General features: G+C 33.1%; 3 protein-coding genes across 9 annotated transcripts in view; 2 read left to right on the forward strand and 1 right to left on the reverse strand.

The window, feature by feature from the left end:
- Positions 1 to 22,961, reverse strand: part of LOC105674891 (uncharacterized) — an 84,042-nt gene that overhangs the window by 41,888 nt on the left and 19,193 nt on the right. For all 3 annotated transcript variants that reach the window (XM_067350569.1, XM_012371538.2, XM_067350568.1), the window contains exons 4-7: positions 14,077 to 14,226; positions 11,968 to 12,162; positions 9,952 to 10,037; positions 8,630 to 8,826 (exon numbers count right to left, since the gene is read on the reverse strand). In XM_067350569.1, coding sequence (XP_067206670.1) covers positions 8,630 to 8,826; positions 9,952 to 10,037; positions 11,968 to 12,162; positions 14,077 to 14,226 — 628 coding nt within the window. The remainder of the gene's footprint in view (positions 1 to 8,629; positions 8,827 to 9,951; positions 10,038 to 11,967; positions 12,163 to 14,076; positions 14,227 to 22,961) is intronic.
- LOC105674896 (uncharacterized) lies at positions 115 to 3,470 on the forward strand. Its single transcript, XM_067350585.1, has 7 exons — positions 115 to 448; positions 1,553 to 1,867; positions 1,938 to 2,091; positions 2,165 to 2,322; positions 2,782 to 2,895; positions 2,958 to 3,111; positions 3,193 to 3,470. Exons 1-7 carry the CDS (start codon positions 264 to 266, stop codon positions 3,358 to 3,360), a joined length of 1,248 nt encoding a protein of 415 aa, XP_067206686.1. The 5' UTR covers positions 115 to 263; the 3' UTR covers positions 3,361 to 3,470.
- On the forward strand, positions 4,874 to 8,257 carry LOC105674894 (uncharacterized). Of its 5 annotated transcripts, none has more exons than XM_067350582.1 (8): positions 4,878 to 4,965; positions 5,132 to 5,238; positions 5,913 to 6,227; positions 6,302 to 6,455; positions 6,529 to 6,686; positions 7,140 to 7,253; positions 7,321 to 7,474; positions 7,556 to 8,255. In XM_067350582.1, the coding sequence occupies exons 3-8, from the start codon at positions 5,986 to 5,988 to the stop codon at positions 7,721 to 7,723; spliced, it is 990 nt and encodes a 329-aa protein (XP_067206683.1). In that variant the 5' UTR covers positions 4,878 to 4,965; positions 5,132 to 5,238; positions 5,913 to 5,985; the 3' UTR covers positions 7,724 to 8,255. The 5 variants fall into 5 exon arrangements, with proteins under 5 accessions (XP_067206681.1, XP_067206682.1, XP_012226969.2 ...); XM_067350584.1 differs by having other exon boundaries at positions 6,003 to 6,227; XM_067350580.1 differs by having other exon boundaries at positions 4,874 to 5,238; positions 7,556 to 8,257.

Consider the following 22,961-nt stretch of genomic DNA (forward strand, 5'->3'; position numbering starts at 1 on the left):
TTCATAACATTTAAATTCATCAACCAATAAAAAAGTGACTGCTGTCCATCAGCGTTCTGACATGCGCAAGAATTTAATATGTAGAGTTCATTATAGATTTGACGCCAGTCTGATATTAGCAGCCTACAGTATAAATGTCAATGATCAGGCTCCGGTGTATCGTTCTAGCAACTCTGTTCTAGTGTATCGTTCAGTGCACATACCGATTGTCATACTGTAGTGTTCATATTCTTGTGTGATAACGTCCAATTAAAAAGACAAATATGTCTCTCGTAGATATTTTACCGAACGAAATATTCCTAATAATTTTTTACTTATGTGATGTATATACTTTACTACAGCTCAACAGTGTATGCAAAAAATTTCAAGATCTATCAAACAAGGTCTTAAATAATAAAAGTAACCGTTTGCTTGTTACGAATGAGGTGTCGAAAAAATTTTGTGAACGGTGAGTTAAATATAGCTTAATTCTTATTTGTATTTCAATTTTGGTTATTTACGCGCGTCGCGATTACTTTGGACGCCTCGATACGAGTCGGGAAATAAAATAATGTGAGAGAGTAGTTGCAGATAATACCAATATATTATAAAACACGATCTTTGAATAGTCGGTACAGCAATGTATAAAAATCGTGCGGATTATAAATGCGACTGTACACGGCGATCGCCTGTAGCGGACTCCTCGAGCATGTAACCGCTCTTCCTATCGTTCGCCTTAAAATTTCACCTTCGATAGGCTTCGAAAAGATTCTATTCGTTTATTTCTTGTCTGTTACGTCCCGATGTTTGTCACTGTGCTTCTCGTCTACCGTCTCGTCTGTTATCTTTATTTATGTTTATTTGACCGTATTCGTATACGTGTTTCTCTGGTTAATATTTTCTCTTTTTGGGAAAGCATGTGACGATATAATCGCCACACAATTTATTCTAAAATTTTATAGGAAACACGTAATCTATCAAACCGATTTTTTATAATTTTTACTTCATATTATTGTTCCTACTCTGTCTTAAAATCACATGTTCGTTGATGATTCTCAGTATTATATTTCTCCAAGTAACGACTTTTGCCATCATATGTATTTTCTATAGTCTTTTTATCTGTTTCTACCGCGGTATATTTACATCACATCTTCATTCTCTCATACAAGCACATCAGCGCTAATGAGCCCCCTCTTTCATTTTTCAATCAATAGCTATCAGAAATTTATACATTATATCTGTCGACGTTACAATCTTCTCTATACTTTTGTACAAGTAAATCGATAAAATCACACTCTTAGTCTCCATTAAAGCAATTATTAAAAAAAAGTGTACTCAGATAACAAAAATAATTTTTGTCAAATAAAGTACAATATATGTTGATCTTTTTCATACAAGTTAAAGTTAAGTCATAGCTTTTTGTCGTAATTTTAATCATGCAAAACTTGATTTAATTTTTTAATTATGTCATTTTAAAATACATTTTAATATTTACATATTATCAGTACGTAAAATATTCACAATTTAAAAAAAAAATCACAATGAACAACATACGTCTTATTTTCTTTTGCAGATGTACATCACTATTATCTTCGTATAATTCTAAATTTATTACGCATTACAACTGGAAATATGAAATAGCTCGTAACCATATCATATGTGACTTACAAACGATTATAGATTTCATGGAAGAAGGAAGAGGCATGAGAATGAAGCAAATATGCCTAAAAATGACTAAAAATAAAATTTGGTTTTATGACGAAGATATTCTTTCAGCTTTTAATCGTGCAGAGGACGGTAACATTACGGGAGACAAAATTATTGGAACTTGTAACTGTCAATTTTCAAGCATTGCTTATTGCAATGATATAATTATAAGCGGTCACGTGTAAATATTTATTATAAATTTTGTATTATGTTTATTTATTCTTTTTTAATGTTCACAAAAATTCTTGCAGAGATGGCAGTATTAGGCAATGGAAAACTAAATCACGGAAAAACATTAATAATATTCAACAATTAAAAGCACATTTCAATGTATATGATGAATACGTTTCGAACATAGAAGTAACAACACAACATATTATATCAAGTTCTTCAAATTTAATAAAGGTAAGATTAAAAAATTTGGAATTATGCTATGTTAATGTAGAATGTAGAAGGTAAAAAGTCGGTTTTTGTTTAGATACAGAAAAATACACTTGATGATGATGAATCTGCGGAAAAAAACGAAACAATTTATAACGGCAAGAAATTGATTCAGTCAATTTCATTAGACCCTACGGGAACAAATGTAGCTGCTAGTACCGAAGAATCGCTTCTAATTTATGATATTAATAAAAAGTAAGTTATGCTTCTATTAATTAATCGATTTCTACAAATGTTCAATTAAACGTTGACTATGTTTGTACAGACACTATTCTATGATCCGATTTAGTAATTATAATTTGTAATTATAACTTAATAAGTTATATAACATACTGGTGACAGCCTTAAAGGAGCGGTGGTGGCCCACTGTGGAAAAGAGGAAGTTGTATTAAAGAAAATCTGTCTGATGTCTGTCTTTGATTTATATTCCCCATCATAACGGTAGTAAATAAAAAAAGAAAAAAGAAAAAAACAGTTAGTTTACTATTGCAATTCTTTGGCCGCAAAAAACACATTAGTTCTTACGAGAAAGGCTCACTCCAGTATATTATATAGCCCGATGACAAGAGAGGAGTTTGGTTCCTTTCTCTAGTCTTCTAGATTTTCATGTATATTGAGAATAATAAGCAATAAACTAATGTAAAACTATTTTAGTTGTGAGGTAAAGGATGAACGTATAAATCGTAATATTTTTTCCCAACTACTATGGCAAGATACTCACACTATTCTTATGGTGTATGAACAATATATTAAAAAAATGGATACAAGGTAATAAATCTTATTGTCGACATTAATATTCAATTCAGTTATATTCGTTACTGTGATTTTAGAACTTTCGAATTTGTACGTACATGGGATGCTTCTGTCGTAAAAAGTTTTTATGAATTACATAGTTTCTCTTCAGATTATTTGTATACTATTATGACAGGGACGAATATTGGCACAGTACTTCTATGGGATCAAAGATCAAATGATTACATTCGAGTTTGTATTAGTTTTTATTGTTATGTATTTTGCAATGACCTTTATTAATAACCTATTATTAACTGTCTTAAAAATTTTCAGACGTATGATATATATCCTGTTGTTTCAAATTCTGTATTTTCTGTGGAATTTGATAGCACCCATATGTATGCTATTTCAGAACGAGATGGTGTGGTTGAATTTAATTTTCAAGAAGAAGACTATTACGACCGCGCTGAAAGGAAAGAGTATTTTAGCAAATTTATTTAAATTAAAAAAGTTGTCTAACAATTTTTCTTCTATTATACTTTGATTGTTTACAAAAATTATATATTTAATGTACTGAAAAATAAAAATAAATGGAATATTGTTGTATGTAATATGTCTGCTCCAAAAATACATATTTCTCAAAATATAACATTAGCGTGTGCAAAAACTATTTGTCCAAAACAAAAAAAGATTTTTAATCTTTGCGCTGGCAATTAATTCAGAGGTAAGCATGTCCAATCCGTCCAAAGAACAATGTCGGAAGTATTTATAAAATTAATTTTAAACAAAAGCAACAAGCTTGTTTGTTTAAAAAAATTTTATTATAGACTACGTGTTACGCTCGTTATTCCTATATTTGGAACAAATAGCAATTGACGTGCTATGCGCGTTATTCTTGCGTAAGAGATAAAAAAAATATTGGAGTTATAGTTGTACGTACAGAATTTAAAATTTCAAATATTATAAGAATTACGCATGTTTGGAAAAAAATTTTTTTTAAGAACAGATTGTTATAAAGTAAAGATTGTACGTATGACAATAAAACATATTGTCAAAAATAATGTAATAAAAATTTTAAATTAATTAGACCAAAACTGACTGGAATATGTTGCATATTAGTTTAATGAACATAATTTTGAGAAAAACGCGATTAAATTTTTAGAGTCGGTTATTACCAACTTTTTGGTAGACTTTAGAAACAACAATCATTAAACATCAGTAACTGTTCAATCAGCATATATCAGCAATTTGTTGATAATGATCACTTACGAATTAAATTATTATTACCAAGAAGTAATTTTACACGCTACTCCAACCATCGCATAAGGAATGCTGCCATTTATTCAAAGTAACTAAGACGTAAAATCTATCAAAAAATTGGTATAATCGGCTCTTAATCGAAAATTGTCAGACCATATTTAACTTTAAAAAGATATGTATACATGTTAAATATTCTCCAAATATCTTTAGGAATTGCAACATTACTTCATAATTGCGTAACCATTGCTAAATAAATACAATTAGATAATTATTTTGTATATTTCAGTTTTTACCTTAAAAGTTATATTTTAACATTATAATTTTTTTATTTTTAACAAAGTAAGTATAAATATATATATATATATATATATATATATATATATATATATATATATATACTTATTATAATAATAATAAATTAATCTAACACATATAAAGAATAATAATAATAAATTATATTTTTTTAAACTTCCCGAGAAAAAATGATATAATTGATCAGATATAAATATAAATAATTAGTTACAAAAAAATCTAATAACATATGTAATTTTATATGATCATATAAAATATTACATCTTAGATCTTTTCATAACTAATTATATATATTTACATCTGAACATATTATACCATTTTTTCTCGGGTGGTGATTCAAATTATATTATATTCATAACATTTAAATTCATCCACCAATTAAAAGGTAACTGCTGTCCATCAGCGTTCTGACATGCGCGAGAATTTAATATGTGGAGTTCATTATAGATTTGACGCCAGTCTGATATTAGCAGCCTACAGTATAAATGTCAGTGATCAGGCTCCGGTGTATCGTTCTAGCAACTCTGATTCTAGGTTCTAGTGTATCGTTCAGTGCACATACCGATTGTCATACTGTAGTGTTCATATTCTTGTGTGATAACGTCCAATTAAAAAGACAAATATGTCTCTCGTAGATATTTTACCGAACGAAATATTCCTAATAATTTTTGATTTATGTGACGTATATACTTTATTACAGCTCAACAGGGTATGCCAAAAATTTTATCATCTATCAAACAAAACCTTAAATCAAAAAAGTAACCATTTGCTTGTTACGAATGAAGTGTCGGAAAAATTTCGTGAACGGTAGGTTAAATATAGTTTAATATTTATTTGTATTTCAATTTATTCTAAAATTTTATAGGAACCACGTAATCTGTCGAACCAATTTTTCATAATTTTCACTTCATATTATTGTTCCTGCTCTGTCTTAAATACACATGTTCGTTGATGATTCTTAGTATTATAATTCTCCAAGTAACGACTTTTGCCAGCATATGTATTTTCTATAGTTTTTCTATTTGTCTCTACCGCGGTTTATTTACATCACAACTTCATTCTCTCATACACGCAAATCGGCGCTAATGTGCCCCCCCCTCTTTCATTTTTCAAATAATAATCAAAAATTTATACATTATATCTGTCGACGTTACAATCTTCTCTGTATTTTTGCACAAAATAAATCACTAAAATCATACTCTTAGTCTCTATCAAAGCAATTATTAGTAAAAAAGTGTTCTCGGAAAACAAAAATATTTTTTTTTTAAATATAGTACAAATACGTTAATAAAACTTTTTCGCGCATACTAACGTTAAGTAATAGCTTTTTATCGTATTTTTAATTGTGCAAAACTTGATTTAATTTTTTAACCATGTCTTTTTAAAATACATTTTAATATTTAGATATTATCAGTACGTAAAATATTCACGATTTTACATAAGATCACATTGAAGAACGTACGTCTTATTCTCTTGTACAGATGTAAACCGTTATTATCTTCGTATAATTCTAAATTTATTACGTATTACAACTGGAAATATGAACTTCCTGATATGAATTACTACCATAGGGACGAATTCGTTATTGAGTCCTTAGAAAATATGAGAAGCATAAAAATAAAAGACATGTGTCTAATAATGACTGAAAATGCAACTTGGTTTTATGTCAAGAAGAAACTTGCAGCTTTTAATCGTTCAGAGGACGGTACCCTTACAGGAGGAAGGATTATTGGATTGTGTAACTGTCAATTTTCAAGCATTGCTTATTGCAATGATATAATTATAAGCGGCCACGTGTAAATATTTATTTATAAATTTTGTTTGATGTTTATTTCTTTTTTTCTTTTATTTTTCGCAAAAATTCTTGCAGAGATGGTAGTATTAAGCATTGGAAAATTGAATCACGGAATAACATTAATAATATTCAACAATTAAAAGCACATTCCAATGTATATGGTGAACACGTTTCGAACATTGAAGCAACACCGCAACATATTATATCAAGTTCTTCAAATTTAATAAAGGTAAAATTATAAAATTCGAAATTATGCTATGTTAATGTAGAATGTAGAATGTAAAAAGTCTGTTTTTGTTTAGATACAGAAAAATTCCCTTGAAGATGATGATTTTGCGGAAGAAAACGAAACAATTTATAGCGTCAAAAAATTGATTCAGTCAATTTCATTAGATCCTACAGGAACAAAAGTTGCTGCTAGTGCCGAAAAATCGTTACTAATTTATGATATTACTACAAAGTAAGTTACGTTTCAATTAATTAATCGATTTCTACAAATGTTTGATTAAACGTTGATTATGTTTGTACAGACACTATTATATGATCCCATTTCGTATTTATAATTTGTAACTATAACTAAATAAGTTATATAACATACTGGTGAGAGCCTTAAAGAAGTGATGGTGGCCCACTGTGAAAAAGGGAGATCTACATTAGACGAAAAAATCTGTCTGATGTCTGTCTTTGGTTTTATAATATCCCCCATAACGGTAGTAAATGTTGAAAGAAAACAGACGTCTGCTATTGCATTCCTTTGGCCGCAAACTACATATTAGTTCTTACGAGAAAGGCTCACTCCAGTGTATTATATAGCTCGATGACAGGAGAGGAGTTTAATTTCCCTTCTGCAGTCTTCTAGATTTTTATGTATATTAGGAATAATATGCAATAAACTAATGTAAAACTATTTTAGTTGTAAGGAAATGGATGAATGTATAAATGATAATACTTGTTCTCAACTACTATGGCAAGATCCTCACTCTATTCTCATGCTGTATAAACAACAGGTTAAAAAAATGGATATAAGGTAATAGATCTTATTGTTGACATTAACTGGTTATTCAATTTAGTTATATTTGTTACTGTGATTTTAGAACACCCGCATTTGTACGTACATGGGATGCTTCTGTCCTAGACAGTAATTATGAATTATATAGTTTTTCTTCAGATTATTTGTATACTATTATAACCGGGACGAATATTGGCACAGTGCTTCTATGGGATCAAAGATACAATGATTGCGTTCAAGTTTGTATTACTTTTAAATTTTATGTGTCCTTCAATGACCTTTATTGGTAACCTCTAATTAACTGTCTTAAAAATTTTCAGACGTATGATATAGATTGTATTTATAAAAACCCTATATATTCTGTGGAATTTGATAGCACCCATATGTATGCTGCGACACGAAACGAGGATTTGAATGAATTGTTGTTTAAGGAAAGATACTATTGTGACCGCGCAAAAAGGAAGAAGTATTTTAGCAAGTTTGTATAAATAAAAAATGTTAACTAATTATTCTTTTTTCTATTATACTTTGATTGTATAAATAAAATATATATTTTATGTCATAAAATAGAGTATAAATGCTAAATCTTTATATGTAATATGTCTTCTTCAAAAATCCATATTTCTCGAAATATAACATTAGCGTGTGCTAAAACTATTTGTCCGAAACAAAAAACGATTTTTAATTTTTTGCACTGGCAATTAATTCAGAGGCAAGCATGTCCATTCCGTCCAAAAAACAACGTCAAAAGTATTTATAAAATTAATTTTAAATAAAAGCAACAAACTTGTTTGTTTAAAAAATTTTTTATATAGACTACGTGTTACGCTCGTTATTCCTACATTTGGAACAAATAACAATTGACGTGCTATGCGCGTTATTCGTGCGTAAGAGGAAAAAAAGAATATTGGAGTTATAGTCGTACGTACGGAATTTAAAAAATTTAAAAATTACGCATGTTCGCAGAAAAAATTTTTTTAGGGACAAATTGTTATAAAATAAAGATTGTACGTATGACAATAAGATATACTGTTAAAAATAATTTAATAAAAATTTTAAGTTAATTAGACCAAACTGTCTGGAATATTTTGCACATTAGTTTAATAACTAATTCACTTGAGAAAAACGTGATTAAATTTTTAGGGCCGGTTGTTACCAATTTTTTGGTAGATTTTACCGCTCAGCTACCTAAAATAAACATCATTAAACATCAGTAATTGTTGTTCTATCTATTGATAAACTTACGGATTAAATTCTTATTACTAAGAGGTAATTTTACTCGGTATTCCAACCATCGAGTAAGGATTACTGATATTTATTTTAAGTAACTGAGAGATAAAGTCTATCAAAAAGTGTGAACAATTGGCCCTTAATCGAAAATTGTCAGACCGTACCTGCCGAAAAGTTGCGCATTCTCCATTAAATTGAGCGGCTTGTCGGGGATGACGGCGCGATCGATTAAGGGCGCGTAGGCTGGCACGTATTTCGGCTTGTGAATTTTCACGTGTAGAAGCGTGTCTACGTCCTGGTTGCGCAAACAAAGCGCCAGTTCGCTGTCGCTAGTAGTAGGACAGTTGAGAGCGTGTGCCACCTGAAAAACGATCCTCGTCATTGCTCACGAGCGCAATGAACGCGGCGAACCACCAACGAACGATTCTTCGCCGTGACGAGCGACGATATTTCTTTCCGTCGAATTCAAATCGTGAGTATAGCAGAAACACGGCGCCGTCATTTGTGAAACATACGTTGCCATTTAGAAAGCAAAAACTGTGATAAATGATAGTCTTTTTTTGGTCTTTTTTTGAAGTTTACAATGATGTGAATAGGAATTTCAAGAAGTAAAAATTTTGAAAGTTGAGAGTTATAGATGAGTGGAAACTAAATGTACTGGGAATACAATTAAAATAAATTGAAAATTACTAGAATAAATTTAAAGATCGATATTTAATAAAATAATAAGATGAAAGAAGAGAATAAGAACTGATCAAAGTAAGAAAAAAAAAAATAAATATATGTTTCTTAAAGATTTTTGCTTTGATATATATTAATATACAAGAGATTCCACGATTTTTGAAATTAAAAAATGATCTAATCGCCAAATAAATCCTTCTTTTATATTTGTTTAAAATAGAATTGTTAAAAATTGTTCACATATTTAAACTCAAACAAGAGGAAATAGCAAATAGCAAAATAGCAAATAAAATATCACATTGGATGCAAGCAAACGTTATTTTCAGTAACGGTATGCTATTAACCAGTAACGGTGTGCTTTTTGGTCTAAAAATTCAATGATGGCATGGCATCCTACTTCAAACACTAAATAAAGAAATCTAAAAATCTACGATTTCTCTCTCAAAAATCTGGAAAATTTTAAGAATTCCAAATAATTGGAATATATTAAGAACTCTATAATCAATAAATTTATTTAAAACTTCAAAAATACAAAGCTATTGAAATTTATAGAGATCAAAGAATCAATAAACTCTTTTAAATATGATAAACTTAACGCTATGAAAGCACCTAATAATCCAGAGCTTTAAGAATCTGTGAGAAAAACTCGAAATCTTTTAAATTCTAAAATTAAATCAATCGTAGAATTAATGATAATAGATGCTGCGTGTAGCGATTTGTCATTCCGTAAAACTGTAATCCGAGCGCATCAATCCTCATCTCGCGTTTTTATTCGCGTCTATTATGCAATGGCATCTTTCTTTACCTGCTTGGTGATTTGCAGTGGCGCCTTGCCGATAGCGTCCGCGCTCATTGCTGATCCAGACATCAAAATAGCCCGTTTGAATAGACCTAACAAAATGAGAATGCCACAAATTAGTAATTTAATTATCTAATACGATCGAGCAACACTTAAACTGCATTAAAAGTTTATTCTAAAAAATAAAAATATTTAAACTTGCTAAAAATTATTTTTTGATTTTATTGTCTGCAAACAATTTTTGCCCTTAAAATTTAAAACTGAAAAAAAAGATTAAAATTAATAAAGAATTTGTAATATTATTTTTATACCATTTGAAAATATAGATTTTTTATAAAAGAATCTTTTCGCTTGATAAAAATATATCGCTCCTCAAGCGTGATCTAACAAATGATTACATTTATGTCATGTATGAAAAGAGAAGAAGTGTGCCATAAATAAAATAGCACCAATGTTTGAGAACCCTCGCGTGGTACAGGCAGGCATTTCTGTCTCGACGTGTAAAATATTAAGTCCGGTTATTTTTCATTGCACAATATAATTATTGGCCGGACGCGATGGCATTGTGCGCTCGGCCGGAAGAGAAAAGTTCCTTTTCCCGACCGCCATTGCGAGCCGGTCGGGTGAAAAATGGTCGACATCTTCTTTCTTGCTTTTGCTCGTTCTCACTGACCCTGCCGAGCACCGCCGAGTACCAAAGAGTGCTTGAGTGCTCAGCGGTCGATGTGTGCTCACCATTGAACACGTGTAGACTAGCGGTTCTTAGCCCCTTGTCAAACTCGGAAATATCACAATGCAGGCGCTTGCGATTCGTAAAGGGCAAAACTCGAAAAGAGTAATTGAAGTCTGAGTTGAAATCCGAATAAACGGAACTGTCCGATAGTACCGTATAACGATACAATATTTTTCAAATGCATATAACCATCTAATAATTATCTGCAGCTACTTTTTAATAATTTTATCACGCTGTAAATGGTAGATTAAAATCGAATATTAGACATTCGATCGTCTCAACGTGCACATTGCACATTACCATATTTCATCCAGCGTCCCTCTCACCCGTCCTATTCTAGGATTACAAATCATGTTCTTGTTCGCGCGCTCTCTCATGCTATGTCGTTCTTTTGTCGCGATAGATGCTTGCTCCTGCTGCTCGAATCCTGGGCAGTCGCCTAATAGCTGTGGTTATCGACGTTGTATGCGAGCCTTGCTTTCCTGTATGGTCTACATACATTTAACAGATTCAAAACATACTCATAGTCTTGTTTAATATAATAATTTAACGACTGATTATTTTATTGTGACTCGAATATTGTAATATTAATATTAGGCTTTGATTTCACTAATTACTTTACTGCAATTCAAATATTGCTCCTTCAATGGCTGGTGAATCTAACGACTTAGTTTTATTTGCATTTTATTTTGTGACACTTTAATTGCGCTATTTTATTCTTGATAAAATACGCTCTTTTTTTAATTAACTACTGAACCATTCATGCAGAAGTATTCGTCGAACATTGTCACATGCATATTAGTATATTGTGCTCAATTCAAGAGTATGCCTATCTCTCTTGCTCTGATTCCTCCAATTAATCCCACGATTATCTCCCGCCGACTCGGAAATCGCGATCTCTATACGCGATCGCTTACGCTCCTATGACTATGGATAATGTTTCCAATTACAACGAAGAGAGGGATTAGTTCGAATTGCATATCGTCTTTCGATTCTTGCGAGCGAGTACCATTACAAATGGATGTTCGAGATAGTGTTTTTATCAAAATAAAATTAGCAGAAGTCAGATGACAATAATAGAAGAGTAAAAGAATAAAACGTAGAGAGTACATTTATCAAAGACAACTTTATAAGATCTCAGCAAGAGAAAAATAATTAGGAGCAATATAATTGTTCAAATAAAATAAATTAAGGCTTATATAAACCTCATTTAATTCGCGTTTCATTATTTACAATATCTATAATAACTTTATAATATTTGTATTATAAAAATTGTTGTTCCTCTTTACCTTTTTTGTTGGCTACTGGACTGATCAGAAGTAAATTAGCAAAAATAGCTCCAGTCCCGTGACCGACTAAAGTGACACTGTTAGGATCACCGCCAAATTCCGCGATGTTTTCTCTTAGCCAGAGCAAAGCCGCTATTTGATCTAATAACCCGAAATTGCTCGCTGTGTCGTCCTTAATTCCAGGTCTTAGGAAACCTGCAACAAAATTTTTGCAATTAGTTAATCTGTTTTTTAAATAAAAAAATATTTAAAAAATTAATAATCTTAAATATTAAAAGTAAATTTAAAAAACAATTTTTAAATCTACGAACAGCTAAAAATTAACAATTAAAAAATTGAAAGATTAAAAAATACGGAAATCTAAGCATTTGAAAGTTAGAATAAATTTATTTGGAAATTCAATAATGTAAAGAAATATGTGTTCTTAAATTTCAACAACAAGAGAGCTGTTAGAATCTCGGATACCTAAAATTCATGGGAATAAAAAGTAAAGCCTCTCTTAAAGATAAAAATTCTGTAAGCACCAGCTATTTAATCTGAAAGTAGAGTTTCTGCGACGCGTCTTGTCTTCCTTTTTTTTTTTTTTTTTTTTTTATTAAGGATTCTATATAACTGGGATTCTAGGTTTCAAGATCCCCGGAGACTCGCGTATTCGGTGTCCCAATTAATTAGCTCCGCAGAGATGCGAGACTCTCCCCTCGCTCTTAAACATGAAGCACTTTCGCGCGGGGTAACGCGATCGTCGAGGCTCTTTTTGCTCGGGCAGCCGCTTCGCGCTCGGGACCATATTTTTCCCCTGTTTTGCGCAGGGCGGACATGGCGGCGGCAGGGCGGGTTAAAGTTATCCGCAGGCTCCTCACGGGCTAACTCACGGCCGTCCTAGAGAGCGGGTCGGGGTTACTAAGCGCTTCCCCAGCACTTTAACCTAATTTATGATTATGGTTTCGCGTCCGCCTGTGTTTTTTTTTTTTTTTTTTTCTTTCGCGAACCACTCCACTTACCGGATATACCGAATGTACCCGCATACACACGTACACACGCTGTGAGCCCCCGTCCATTTGCATCGCGCCGTCGCTGTCATCTCGCGCGAGAAGGGATTGCCGGAATTTCACTGTTAACCCCCTTCAGGACGACCGCTGTACACGACAATTTCGGATTGCAAACGTCGTGATGCACCACGCTTTCTAGATTGCAGTTTTTAACGGACTTTTTGAATAATGACGCTTTCGCATGACCACTCGCGTGCAATGAAATATATACTATTACTGCATCAGTTACCTTTTTACGTGCAACAATGAGAGAAGTGTGCACCGCGACAATGTATGGAATAATTTAACGTTTTCTTTTTTTTTTTTTTATATACTCGAAATATCACGCTACGATTTAACGCGACCTTATTGCTGTTAAATCGTCCATATGAATATTTTCATGATTGATTAGAATGGTTGAGGAAGAAAAAAGCTTTATATTAAACCAATGTTATCCTCTTCTTGAATTTCACATATTGCGTGTTTTAGCGCAAAATAGTTATTTACGATTACACCAGCATGAGACAACGGAGAGCGTCGTTTACACTTCCGGTGACGTGATAAGTCGATCGCCTTGTATTGGCCTCGGCGAACTTTCTTTGAAGGCGAAATCCAATATTGAAAAGCTTGAGGCGATAAAAATTTAGATAAGAAGTTTGCGAGGCAGCCCTCGCAAACGACGAGCCGTAACAAAGTTATTTATATGGCGAAACAGTAAAAGTATATTAGATGTTAGTGCTTTTCTGCATGGCAGATCAATCGATAGCTTTTCGCTTTTCTATAGATGCAGACTGATAAAAAAATTTTTAAAATGATCCAAATCAATCTTTGATAATTTATGTATATCAATTGAAATTCTTTTATCTATCGATATTCAATCTCCACATTGATAGTTAAACTTTAAACGTAGATTCAAAAAGTTATACTTTTAATTAGAATTTTCATAGCTTCGAATTAATTCTCAATATATAAATAAATATTATTACGTTACCAATCGTGGATTCAATTATATTTTCATATTTTTTATTATATTTTTATGTTAATAAAACTTTACATTTATTTATAAATATGTATTTCTTACCTAAGATACCAAGACGAAAATTAATTGTAACAAAAACAATATTGCCATAAGCCGCCAATATAGTACCGTCGTAAGGGTTGCCGCTGTTCCATTCGAAACTTTCGCCGTGGATAAACACCATAACTGGATACCTTCTTAGATTTTTCTGACCTGAAACAAGTTAAATATTTTATAGTTAGCGTAAAAATATTAATAGCTCAAATAACTTAAAGTTTATATTTTTATGTACTTTAAATATTTCCTAAAAACTTTGTATCTTTATACTTCTAAGCCCAAAATAAACAAGAACGTAATGTTTTGATTTTAAAATTACGTACGTTCAACTCTCTGCAGTTTGTTAAAAAAATTTTCTTGCGAGATTTATAATAAATGTCAAAAATTACAACATTTTACCTATAAAAAATGCAATTTTTTAAAATTTCCCTACAATTTTTTTAGCCAAATTACATGATTTTGAAGCTAAAACATGCATTTTTTACACTAATACTACAGCCAATGGCAAACGCTATTTTTCACAAAACGTTGTTTTTAAAGTCGCATAATTCGAATAAAAAAAAATCGGTAGAAAAATAAAAAAAAGCGTTTTATAGGTAACATATTGTAGTTTTTGACATTTGCCATAAATTTTGTGCGAAAAATTTTTTTATTGACGATAAAACAATATGTTCTTTGTTTAAGCTTAGAAGTGTAAAGATAAAAAATTTTCAAAAACTGCCTAAAGCACGTGAATGTACAAGTCTCAAGCTTTAAAATGCTTTTTTTATTTTTTCTGTACGATGATTTTTCGCCGAGTTACAGCGATTTGAAAGTCGGTCAATTTTAAGCGTCAGAACGTCTCGACGCGGCAGAGCAGTGCGGTCGAGAACGGCTCAGTGTGCGCCATTAATACGCACGGTGCCGTATAAATGGCGCGCACTCCGCCAGTCTGCCGCACTGTTCTGCCGCGCGTCAAGACGTTCTGACGCTTAAAATTGACCAATTTTCAAATCACTGTAACTCGGCAAAAAATCATCGTAGATCAAAAATTAAAAATGCATTTTAAAGCTTGAAACTTGTACTTTCACGTGCTTTAGGCTGTTTTTGAAAAATTTTTTTATCTTTACACTATTGAGTCCAAAGAAAGAACACATTGTTTTTTTGTTAATAAGACAATTATTCTCAAAAAATTTATGACAAGTGTCAAGAACTACAACATTTTACATACAAAATACTACAATGTTTTTTTTTTGCTATAATTTTTTTATCCGAGTTATGCGGCTTTATAACCAACTCTAGGATGAGTGTAAAAAATACAAGTTTAGCTTCAAAGTCGTGTAACTTGGCTAAGAAAAATTATAGGAGAATAAAAAAAAAACGCATTTTGTAGGTAAAATGTTGTAGTTTTTGACAGTTGTCATAAATTTTATTGAGCTGCGAAATGCTGAACGTAAGTAATTTTAAGAACAAACCAATATGTTCTTGGACTTTGTTTTAAGCTTAGAATTGTAAAGATAAAAAATTTTCAAGAAACAATCTAAAGCACGTGAAAGTACAAGCTTCAAGCTTTAAAATGTTTTTTAAATTTCTTTTCTGCGATAATTCTTTGTCGAGTTTTAATGGTTTAAAACCTGCTGAATTTTGTGCATCTGAGATGTGTTCCCTATTTCTGTTGAGTAGTGTACGTAAATTGGAAAATACGAAGGATAAAATTTCCATTAAACCATTAATCTTTGGCGATCGGTAATATTTCACCGTGTGCAGTGAAGGTAATTTTTTAATTGTATTTAAGAAGCTTTTGGATCTTGGAGAACATTCTTCGAGAACCTCTGATTTACATCAGACGAAAAATTATCGCCGGAGTTTGTTTGCGAGAATGGAAGCACAGGATTAGTCTTGAAATTTATATCATCCCCTCCCCCCCTTGCAAACTATTCACAGTGAGTTTTCGATATTAGGGTAACCATAAATTCTTCTCCACCACCCACCATCCTTCGAATGGCGTAGTTTCCTTTTAGCGTGCGATCCGCAAATTAGACTTGGACGACAGCGTTCCGGAAAGACTTATTGGAAAATCCACTCTGCCAAACTTTCTGCTGACATTTGAATATCGAACTTGTCATTGATTGCAGTAAATCATTTCGTTCCCAAATGTTGCGATAAACCACGAATTAATGCGTATTATTACTGCGATATAATTATTAATTTTTGTTTATATGTAAATTGTACGATAAGTTTTATTATTTTTAATTATTTAATGAAAGCTTACATTTTCATAAAATTTAGCGAAGGAAAATTTTTTGTAAAATATTTAATTTTTAGTTCTTATCTTTTGAATGAGATGAGGTAATGTAAAAGATCTAGGAGATACACAAATATCATCTGCGTTATATGGCAAGCAACATCGGAAATGAAATGGCAGAGATTTCATCCCTTGGCGACTTCGAGAGGCGACGATCTAAAAACTCATTTAGCCGCGAAGCTTATCCCGAGATTTAATTAACGGTTTCAATTATCACCGACGGTCGTTCGCGTTGAACTAACGTATCTCCTATTTCCTCCGAAGCGCTCGATAGGATAGACTAGCACTCGATACATCTCGATAAATCAAGACACTCGATCCTGACATTCTCTCTACCGAATTTTCTTGCCTTCCTTTTGACAACGACAACCCGTTTTATATTTCTCACGACGCGAAAATCGTCCTATTAATACTTAAAAATTCCTATATCATTTCCGCAATTTTCTAAATCTGTATCTGATTAATTTATTGTTATAAGAACACAAGTATAAAAGAGTTATTAGGCTAATGTATAATTTTTTAACCCAGGAATTATCGTGCGGAGGTTTTTGTACTCCAATAAATGCTATAATATATAACAATAAGCCGCTTAATGTACTTATTCTGTTTTCTTAATGTATTTTTTACTTTTATTTCTTTTTCAGAGAATAATAAAAGAACCGTAATGTCTTCGAATACTAACAAAACGCACAGCAATCTATGTGATCGTTAAATGGATTTTTAATGGATTTTTAAAAAACACTTTATTCGCTCTTTTCCGCCAAAAAAAAACCATGTAATCGCTCTTAAATTACATATTGTAATTTTACTATAATTTAACGCATCTTTATCATTTCTTTCATATCTTCTATATCGAAATTCATGATATTTACGGAACAGGAGCGACACCGTTACAAATATTCTATCTCATTTCTCCTTTATGAGGAACATTGTGATAGCTGCCGCACAATCGCGTCCACGCTTGCGTCCGTCCATTGGGCCCTATACATCACGGCGATCTCGAGCCGGAACAAGCACCGGCAGAACAAGAGAAAGCGACAGGGACACGCGATCGCTGCGAAATTTACATGAAAATTGAACGGCAGATCGATCGATGCGTTCTGCATAAAATTGATGTATCGCGAATCATGCGCGGAGATATTTTCATCTTGCGTCACGTGAGCGCGCGTGGCTCGCGCGCGAGCAACGAAGTCCGCCATCGCCGCTGCCATAAATCACTTCGCGTGAATCTATATTTTAATAAAAGAAAAACCATTCCACCACATCGGAGCGAAGGCGTATTTTTCGCTATAAAAAAGACACGCTCGTAACTCGCGAAATGTCTGAAGCCGCCGATGTGAGATGCATTTTTTTTTTTTATTCAGAGAAACCGTGGCGATTTATTAAATTCGGATACAGAAATATTGCAGAGAACAATCAATGCGTAAACGTAAAATTATAATAAAACAAGTAAGCAGAATAAATACATTAATAAATTCCTGCAATGTAAATTTTTAATTCTAAAATTGAGAAATTAAATGGATCGATCAGATCTATGCAGATCGAAAAGTTTAAACAACGCGTTGAGTTAAAAAGCGTAATAAGGTCGGTAAACTAGTAAAAACTCTTTGTGTTAAAACTGAAATTGTTTAAATTTTGTATTAGCATTAAAAATGCCCGATCACTGTGAACAAATTAATCCTCAATATATAGACCGTTTTTATTGCGCGGCGTAATTAGTGTTATTGATGTGTCGCTTCTGGCGAACACGAGGTAATACGAGGATAAATATTTACGAGATATCGCGGTGCGCGGAAACATCGTTCTCGTAATTCACCAAGTTTCGTAGAGCCGATCTCCTTCCAGTACGTTTGCATGTTCGTGTAAATAATGGATTTACAGCCCTTTTATGGCGTCTACAGATGCCTGTAGAAACTGGTTGACGCGCAAGCGAGCGTCGCGTCGATAATGGCTATAAATCAATGAAAACCTCTCTTAAGATCGACTGATACTCATCCCCTCTTATTCTCCTCTTGCTCCTTTTCTTTCTTCCGCCCATAATATGAAAACAGCATCTCTCGGAAGCAATGAGCAAGGGAGCGGAAAAACCACCCCTAGATACAGAGGGTGGAAAACGCACCAACCTCCGCCATCTTGCGAAGCTTGCAGCAAACCGTTGACACTATCGCTTACCGCACCCCTATGTAGATGCCAGCACAAATATTATTTTACTCGAAAATCAAAACGGCGGTATTCGTAAAAATTTTGTCACCTTGTAAATCAATACATTCAAGTCCGCGAAAACCCGCCCTTTTTATCTTCCAGCTGAATAATTTATTAATTTTTAATAAAATAATTTAATTCTTTCGTTTTTCAGCGACGTATTAGCCAACCTTACAACTCGTCGATATTTTACATTGGTCTAACAATTAAAATTTTTAGTTAAGCGAAAAAGTAATGTTAAAAGTTCTGGTAAAGTAAAATGTTTATCAGTTTTAATCATAGTAAAATTTTGAATAGCATAAAAATGTTAAAACATTTTGTAAAAAAATATATATAAAGATTTTAAAGTAAAAAATTTAATATTCAATATGAAACGTTTTAAAATATAGAATTGTTTCCACATTCATACGATAGTTATTTTTTCATCACTCCGTAATCCGGCTTTTCGGCGGCATCCCTCGTTGGTATCACAGCCATCTTTGGTCGCGAAGGACAGGGATTCTGCAGTTCCGTGGAACGATATACTCGTCTCGCGCAGGCAAAGTGCGGAGTCGTGTCGAGCGTTTTTTGCGAAGCGATCGTTTCGCAAAATCGCGCGAGCTGCCGGCTGAACGCCGGAAATTGGAGGAACGACGGAACATGTACCGACCGCGAGCCTCTCCGCTTTCTCTCGCTTTATCCTCGAGGCAAACCCAGGTTGAAAGCTTCCTGGCTACCGTCCTGTTACGCTTGATTTTCAAACATCTCAATCTTTTATTTGTACAATTAAGATATTTCATTATGTGGATAAAGCGTTTTGTCGAAATCGTAAATGCTCGAAACAGCGATGAAAAATACAGAACCTAAAGAAAGTTTATAAAATCGAAATTTTATATTATTATCAAATTTAAAAATTATAAAAAAGAGTGTAAGCGCAAATAGCGATGAGTCGTTAAAAAATTGTGAACAGTGTAAAATAATGAAATTAGCCCTACATAAACTTTTTATCAATTATTTTTGCTTCGTTTTAATATTGAGCAATAAATTTTACAAAGCATGTGGATTTACAAACAGTTTGCTTTTTTACAAAATATTGAGGACTACAATATCTCTTGCTTTATAGCAAAAAAAATGGGATACCTATTTATAGCTCTGCTGCGGAGGATAATGATTTTTTTTCTTTTTCTACTTATCATGCTACTTGGAAATCGCAGGTGCTGTTAAACCCAAGTTTATACCGTTGTGCCCGATTTCTAAAGCGATTGAAGGTTAAATCCTACGATTAGTGGGATTTTGTGCTCTTTCTGGCTTTTCAAGGAGACCACGACACCGTGAGAGATCCGAGTGTTCGATACTGATAGTGCAGTGTTGTAGATACATAGCTAGGCAAAGCCCTCCATTATCGTGGACGACGTTATTCAATCCGTGGTACACGTATTCCAATGTATACGCGGGGCGTCTGAAGCAGATAGGGCGACGGAACGATGACCTCCTTGCGTGTGCTGCTCCTCATAAACGCGCATGTTTATCGACCATCCGTAATGCGTTTGACTTGAAAATTTACTCATTTCACTCCTCTTTCTTCTTTAATTCTTTCAATGTCAGTGATCTTACAAATTATAATAAGAAAGTAGAGAAAGGGAAAGCTATAACGTAACTTTTTTCGCGAATTCCTTTCTCTATTTGTTCATTCTCCATTTTTTTATATTTTTGTTCTATTTTTACGTTTTATTTTTACGTTTACGTTTTGGGAGAACATGGCCGCTTATTCTCTCGCTATTCGTAGATGCAATTTTTGAAATTGCGTGTAAAGAATGAACATTTTCACATATATCCCACCTGGCTGACTTTTAGCGCGTACAATTACTTCGCAAATTTAAAGTATACTTTGCTTGAAAGAAATCTTTAATTTATAAGCGATAAAATGCAGTAAATGTGCTCGTAAAATCACATTAATTCTCATTAATTCTAAATTGTTCATTATAGAAAAATAGTGGAACAGTTCTATTAGTCATCCTATTCTGGGCCGATGATTGTTCTTTTTATCAATGTCCGAAACAGCGACCATTATTTATCAAGGTACGAAACATCCACAATAACTGCCCCGACCACTATATTCTAGAATTGAAATAATGAGAAAACATTTGTAAAAATGTCCGCGTTTTGGAACATTTATTCAATATAATATAAAATAAAATATGCATTCTTCTTCCACATGTTCTACATTGTCTTCTTTTACAATTAAATTAGATGTGTTTGGTAAAACCCATAATTTTATAACAGTTGAGTGATACTATTACAAGTACGCTTCTGCCTCTTGCAGTCACTATTTACTACACAAACAACCATGTGCACAATTTGAGAGAAAAAAAAGGAAGAAATCTAAAGGTATTTCTGGCGGAATTAGTATGCGTTTTAAGTCGCGGTCACGCCACGGTGCGACTTTTTCTCTTCCAACGAGAGAGCTTTTAAGCTCCGCTTTAAAAAGGATAGTCCGGTTATCGTGGTGCGCGTAAATATGTCGAGACGCGAGGTAGAATCTGCCCGCTTCCTGTCCACCGTTTCAGGATAAGCCGCGCGACTCCTGGCGAGGTTCCGCGGGATAAGTCCTGCGAGTTGTACGCTTCATGCATTTAAACGTGCCCTCTCAAAGCTATATTACATTTGATAACGCGCTGGCGTAATGATTTGCTTTGCGTCTCGTTGAAATTGGTTATGCAATTAGCTCGTACCTCTATTAACAGTCTCTTATTACCCCAGAATTGACGTTAATTTCGGTAATGCTATTGATTCCAGTGGTAGAAATTAATTTTTATTTCCAACGTTCATATATTTAATATATTCTCATAATCTGTTTTCCCTAATTTAAAGAGAAATAATAAAAGTGGAAAACAATGTGAAAAATGAGAGAATTCTTATGCATTTTATTATATTTTTATTTTTTTAACAAAATGAACATTTTTAGCATTCAAATATGACATTTGTGAAATTCATCATTTTTGAAAGCATCCAAGTTTGCAAAAGCATTGAAATATCTTTATGAAAAAATTCAATTACGATCCATATTCGCCGTATATTCAGTAAAAAGAGATAAACAATCAAGTATAATATATATATATATTTGTAGGAAAAATTTCTTCTAATTAATTTCCTGCTTTAATGCAGAGCTAGTTATTAATTTCGCGTAAATATTTATATCTACTTTAAAATGATATGTATCTATTTTATAATGCAAAACTCCACTGGAACTTTATAAAATATATTTTTGATTTGTAGTAATCATGAAATTCTCCTGACACATTATAATTTTGCTTTGCAATAATCATGAAGTTCCACTGCAACATTACAATTTCGATTTGCAATAATCATGAAGCTTCCCTGCAAATCAAGCAAGTTCGGTTGGAAATGTGGCCGTCCAAATCCAACTCCTCCGATCGTTACTGCATACCTGCCACAGGTCGCAGTTTACCCCACGGGCCACGCACATAATTTATCGCGGAGAAACTGGCAAGGGGATAGCGGGAGGGGTTGCGACCCGGAGAGTTGGCAATTCGAAACGGGAGAGAGGTTGTATTACCCCCCGTGTCCCCCGCTGTTTGTATTTCTACTGCGGCGAATGTAGCGTAGCCTCGAGCGTCGTTTTCCGAAATTACGACACGATACCGTTACATCCGCTTGAGCGATGTACCGCGGCACGTCAATCGTTATACATTCTCCACTATAATCGATTGACCTCACTTCCGGCCGAATACATCACCCGTCTAGACGCTGCGGAAGCAACCGCCGTGAATCCGCTGCGGTTTTTGATGGCGGTTATCTATGTGAAAATTTGTCTATCTGATATCGATATTGTCCTTTTGAAGTTTGTACATTTTGTACATTTGGATTATATTGTTTTCTAAATGTGACATTATTGAAATTGACAATTTTCGAATAATTTGATCTCCAACATTTCAAAATTATTGACAGTTTGACATTTTGTATATGCTTGCTCTAAAAGTGATCAAGACACTGGTATTTTTACACTTTAAATCTCCATAATCTTTGAAATTAGTCTTTTGACTAATTTTACTTCTCTATTTGCGAATTCTTTTCTGTTTATATTCCGGCGTGATTCACAACTAAATTATTAACATTCCGTAGCTTGATCAGGACTCACCGCTAAAAAGGCTCTCATTTCCGCGTATTACAGTTTACATTTAATGCTGTGCATAACTCCCAGGTTGCATCTCGTATATGCATATTCCAGTATCTCGGGGCATTCCGTAGAGATTCCCCGCACTCGGGGCTCGTCATGGGTATCGCGCGCATTCCTCGCACAAAAGTCGTTACATCGTTACGCCTTCGCATTCAGCTTCGCGTGTTTCCCTTTTTCCTACTTTGTATAACATTTTCCTACGTTCATTTATATTTGCTCATATAGTCA

The sequence above is a fragment of the Linepithema humile genome, chromosome 2 (assembly GCF_040581485.1).
Source record: "Linepithema humile isolate Giens D197 chromosome 2, Lhum_UNIL_v1.0, whole genome shotgun sequence".
NCBI classification, from domain to species: domain Eukaryota; kingdom Metazoa; phylum Arthropoda; class Insecta; order Hymenoptera; family Formicidae; genus Linepithema; species Linepithema humile.

Bases quoted from the DNA above. Each gene is read 5' to 3' on its own strand.
- LOC105674896 (XM_067350585.1), top strand. From the start codon at position 264: ATGTCTCTCGTAGATATTTTACCGAACGAAATATTCCTAATAATTTTT. The intron at 2,323-2,781 runs GTAAGTTATGCT...AAACTATTTTAG, and splicing joins ATTTATGATATTAATAAAAA to TTGTGAGGTAAAGGATGAAC. The intron at 2,896-2,957 runs GTAATAAATCTT...CTGTGATTTTAG, and splicing joins ATTAAAAAAATGGATACAAG to AACTTTCGAATTTGTACGTA.
- LOC105674894 (XM_067350580.1), top strand. From the start codon at position 5,054: ATGTCTCTCGTAGATATTTTACCGAACGAAATATTCCTAATAATTTTT. The intron at 6,687-7,139 runs GTAAGTTACGTT...AAACTATTTTAG, and splicing joins ATTTATGATATTACTACAAA to TTGTAAGGAAATGGATGAAT. The intron at 7,475-7,555 runs GTTTGTATTACT...AAAAATTTTCAG, and splicing joins GATACAATGATTGCGTTCAA to ACGTATGATATAGATTGTAT.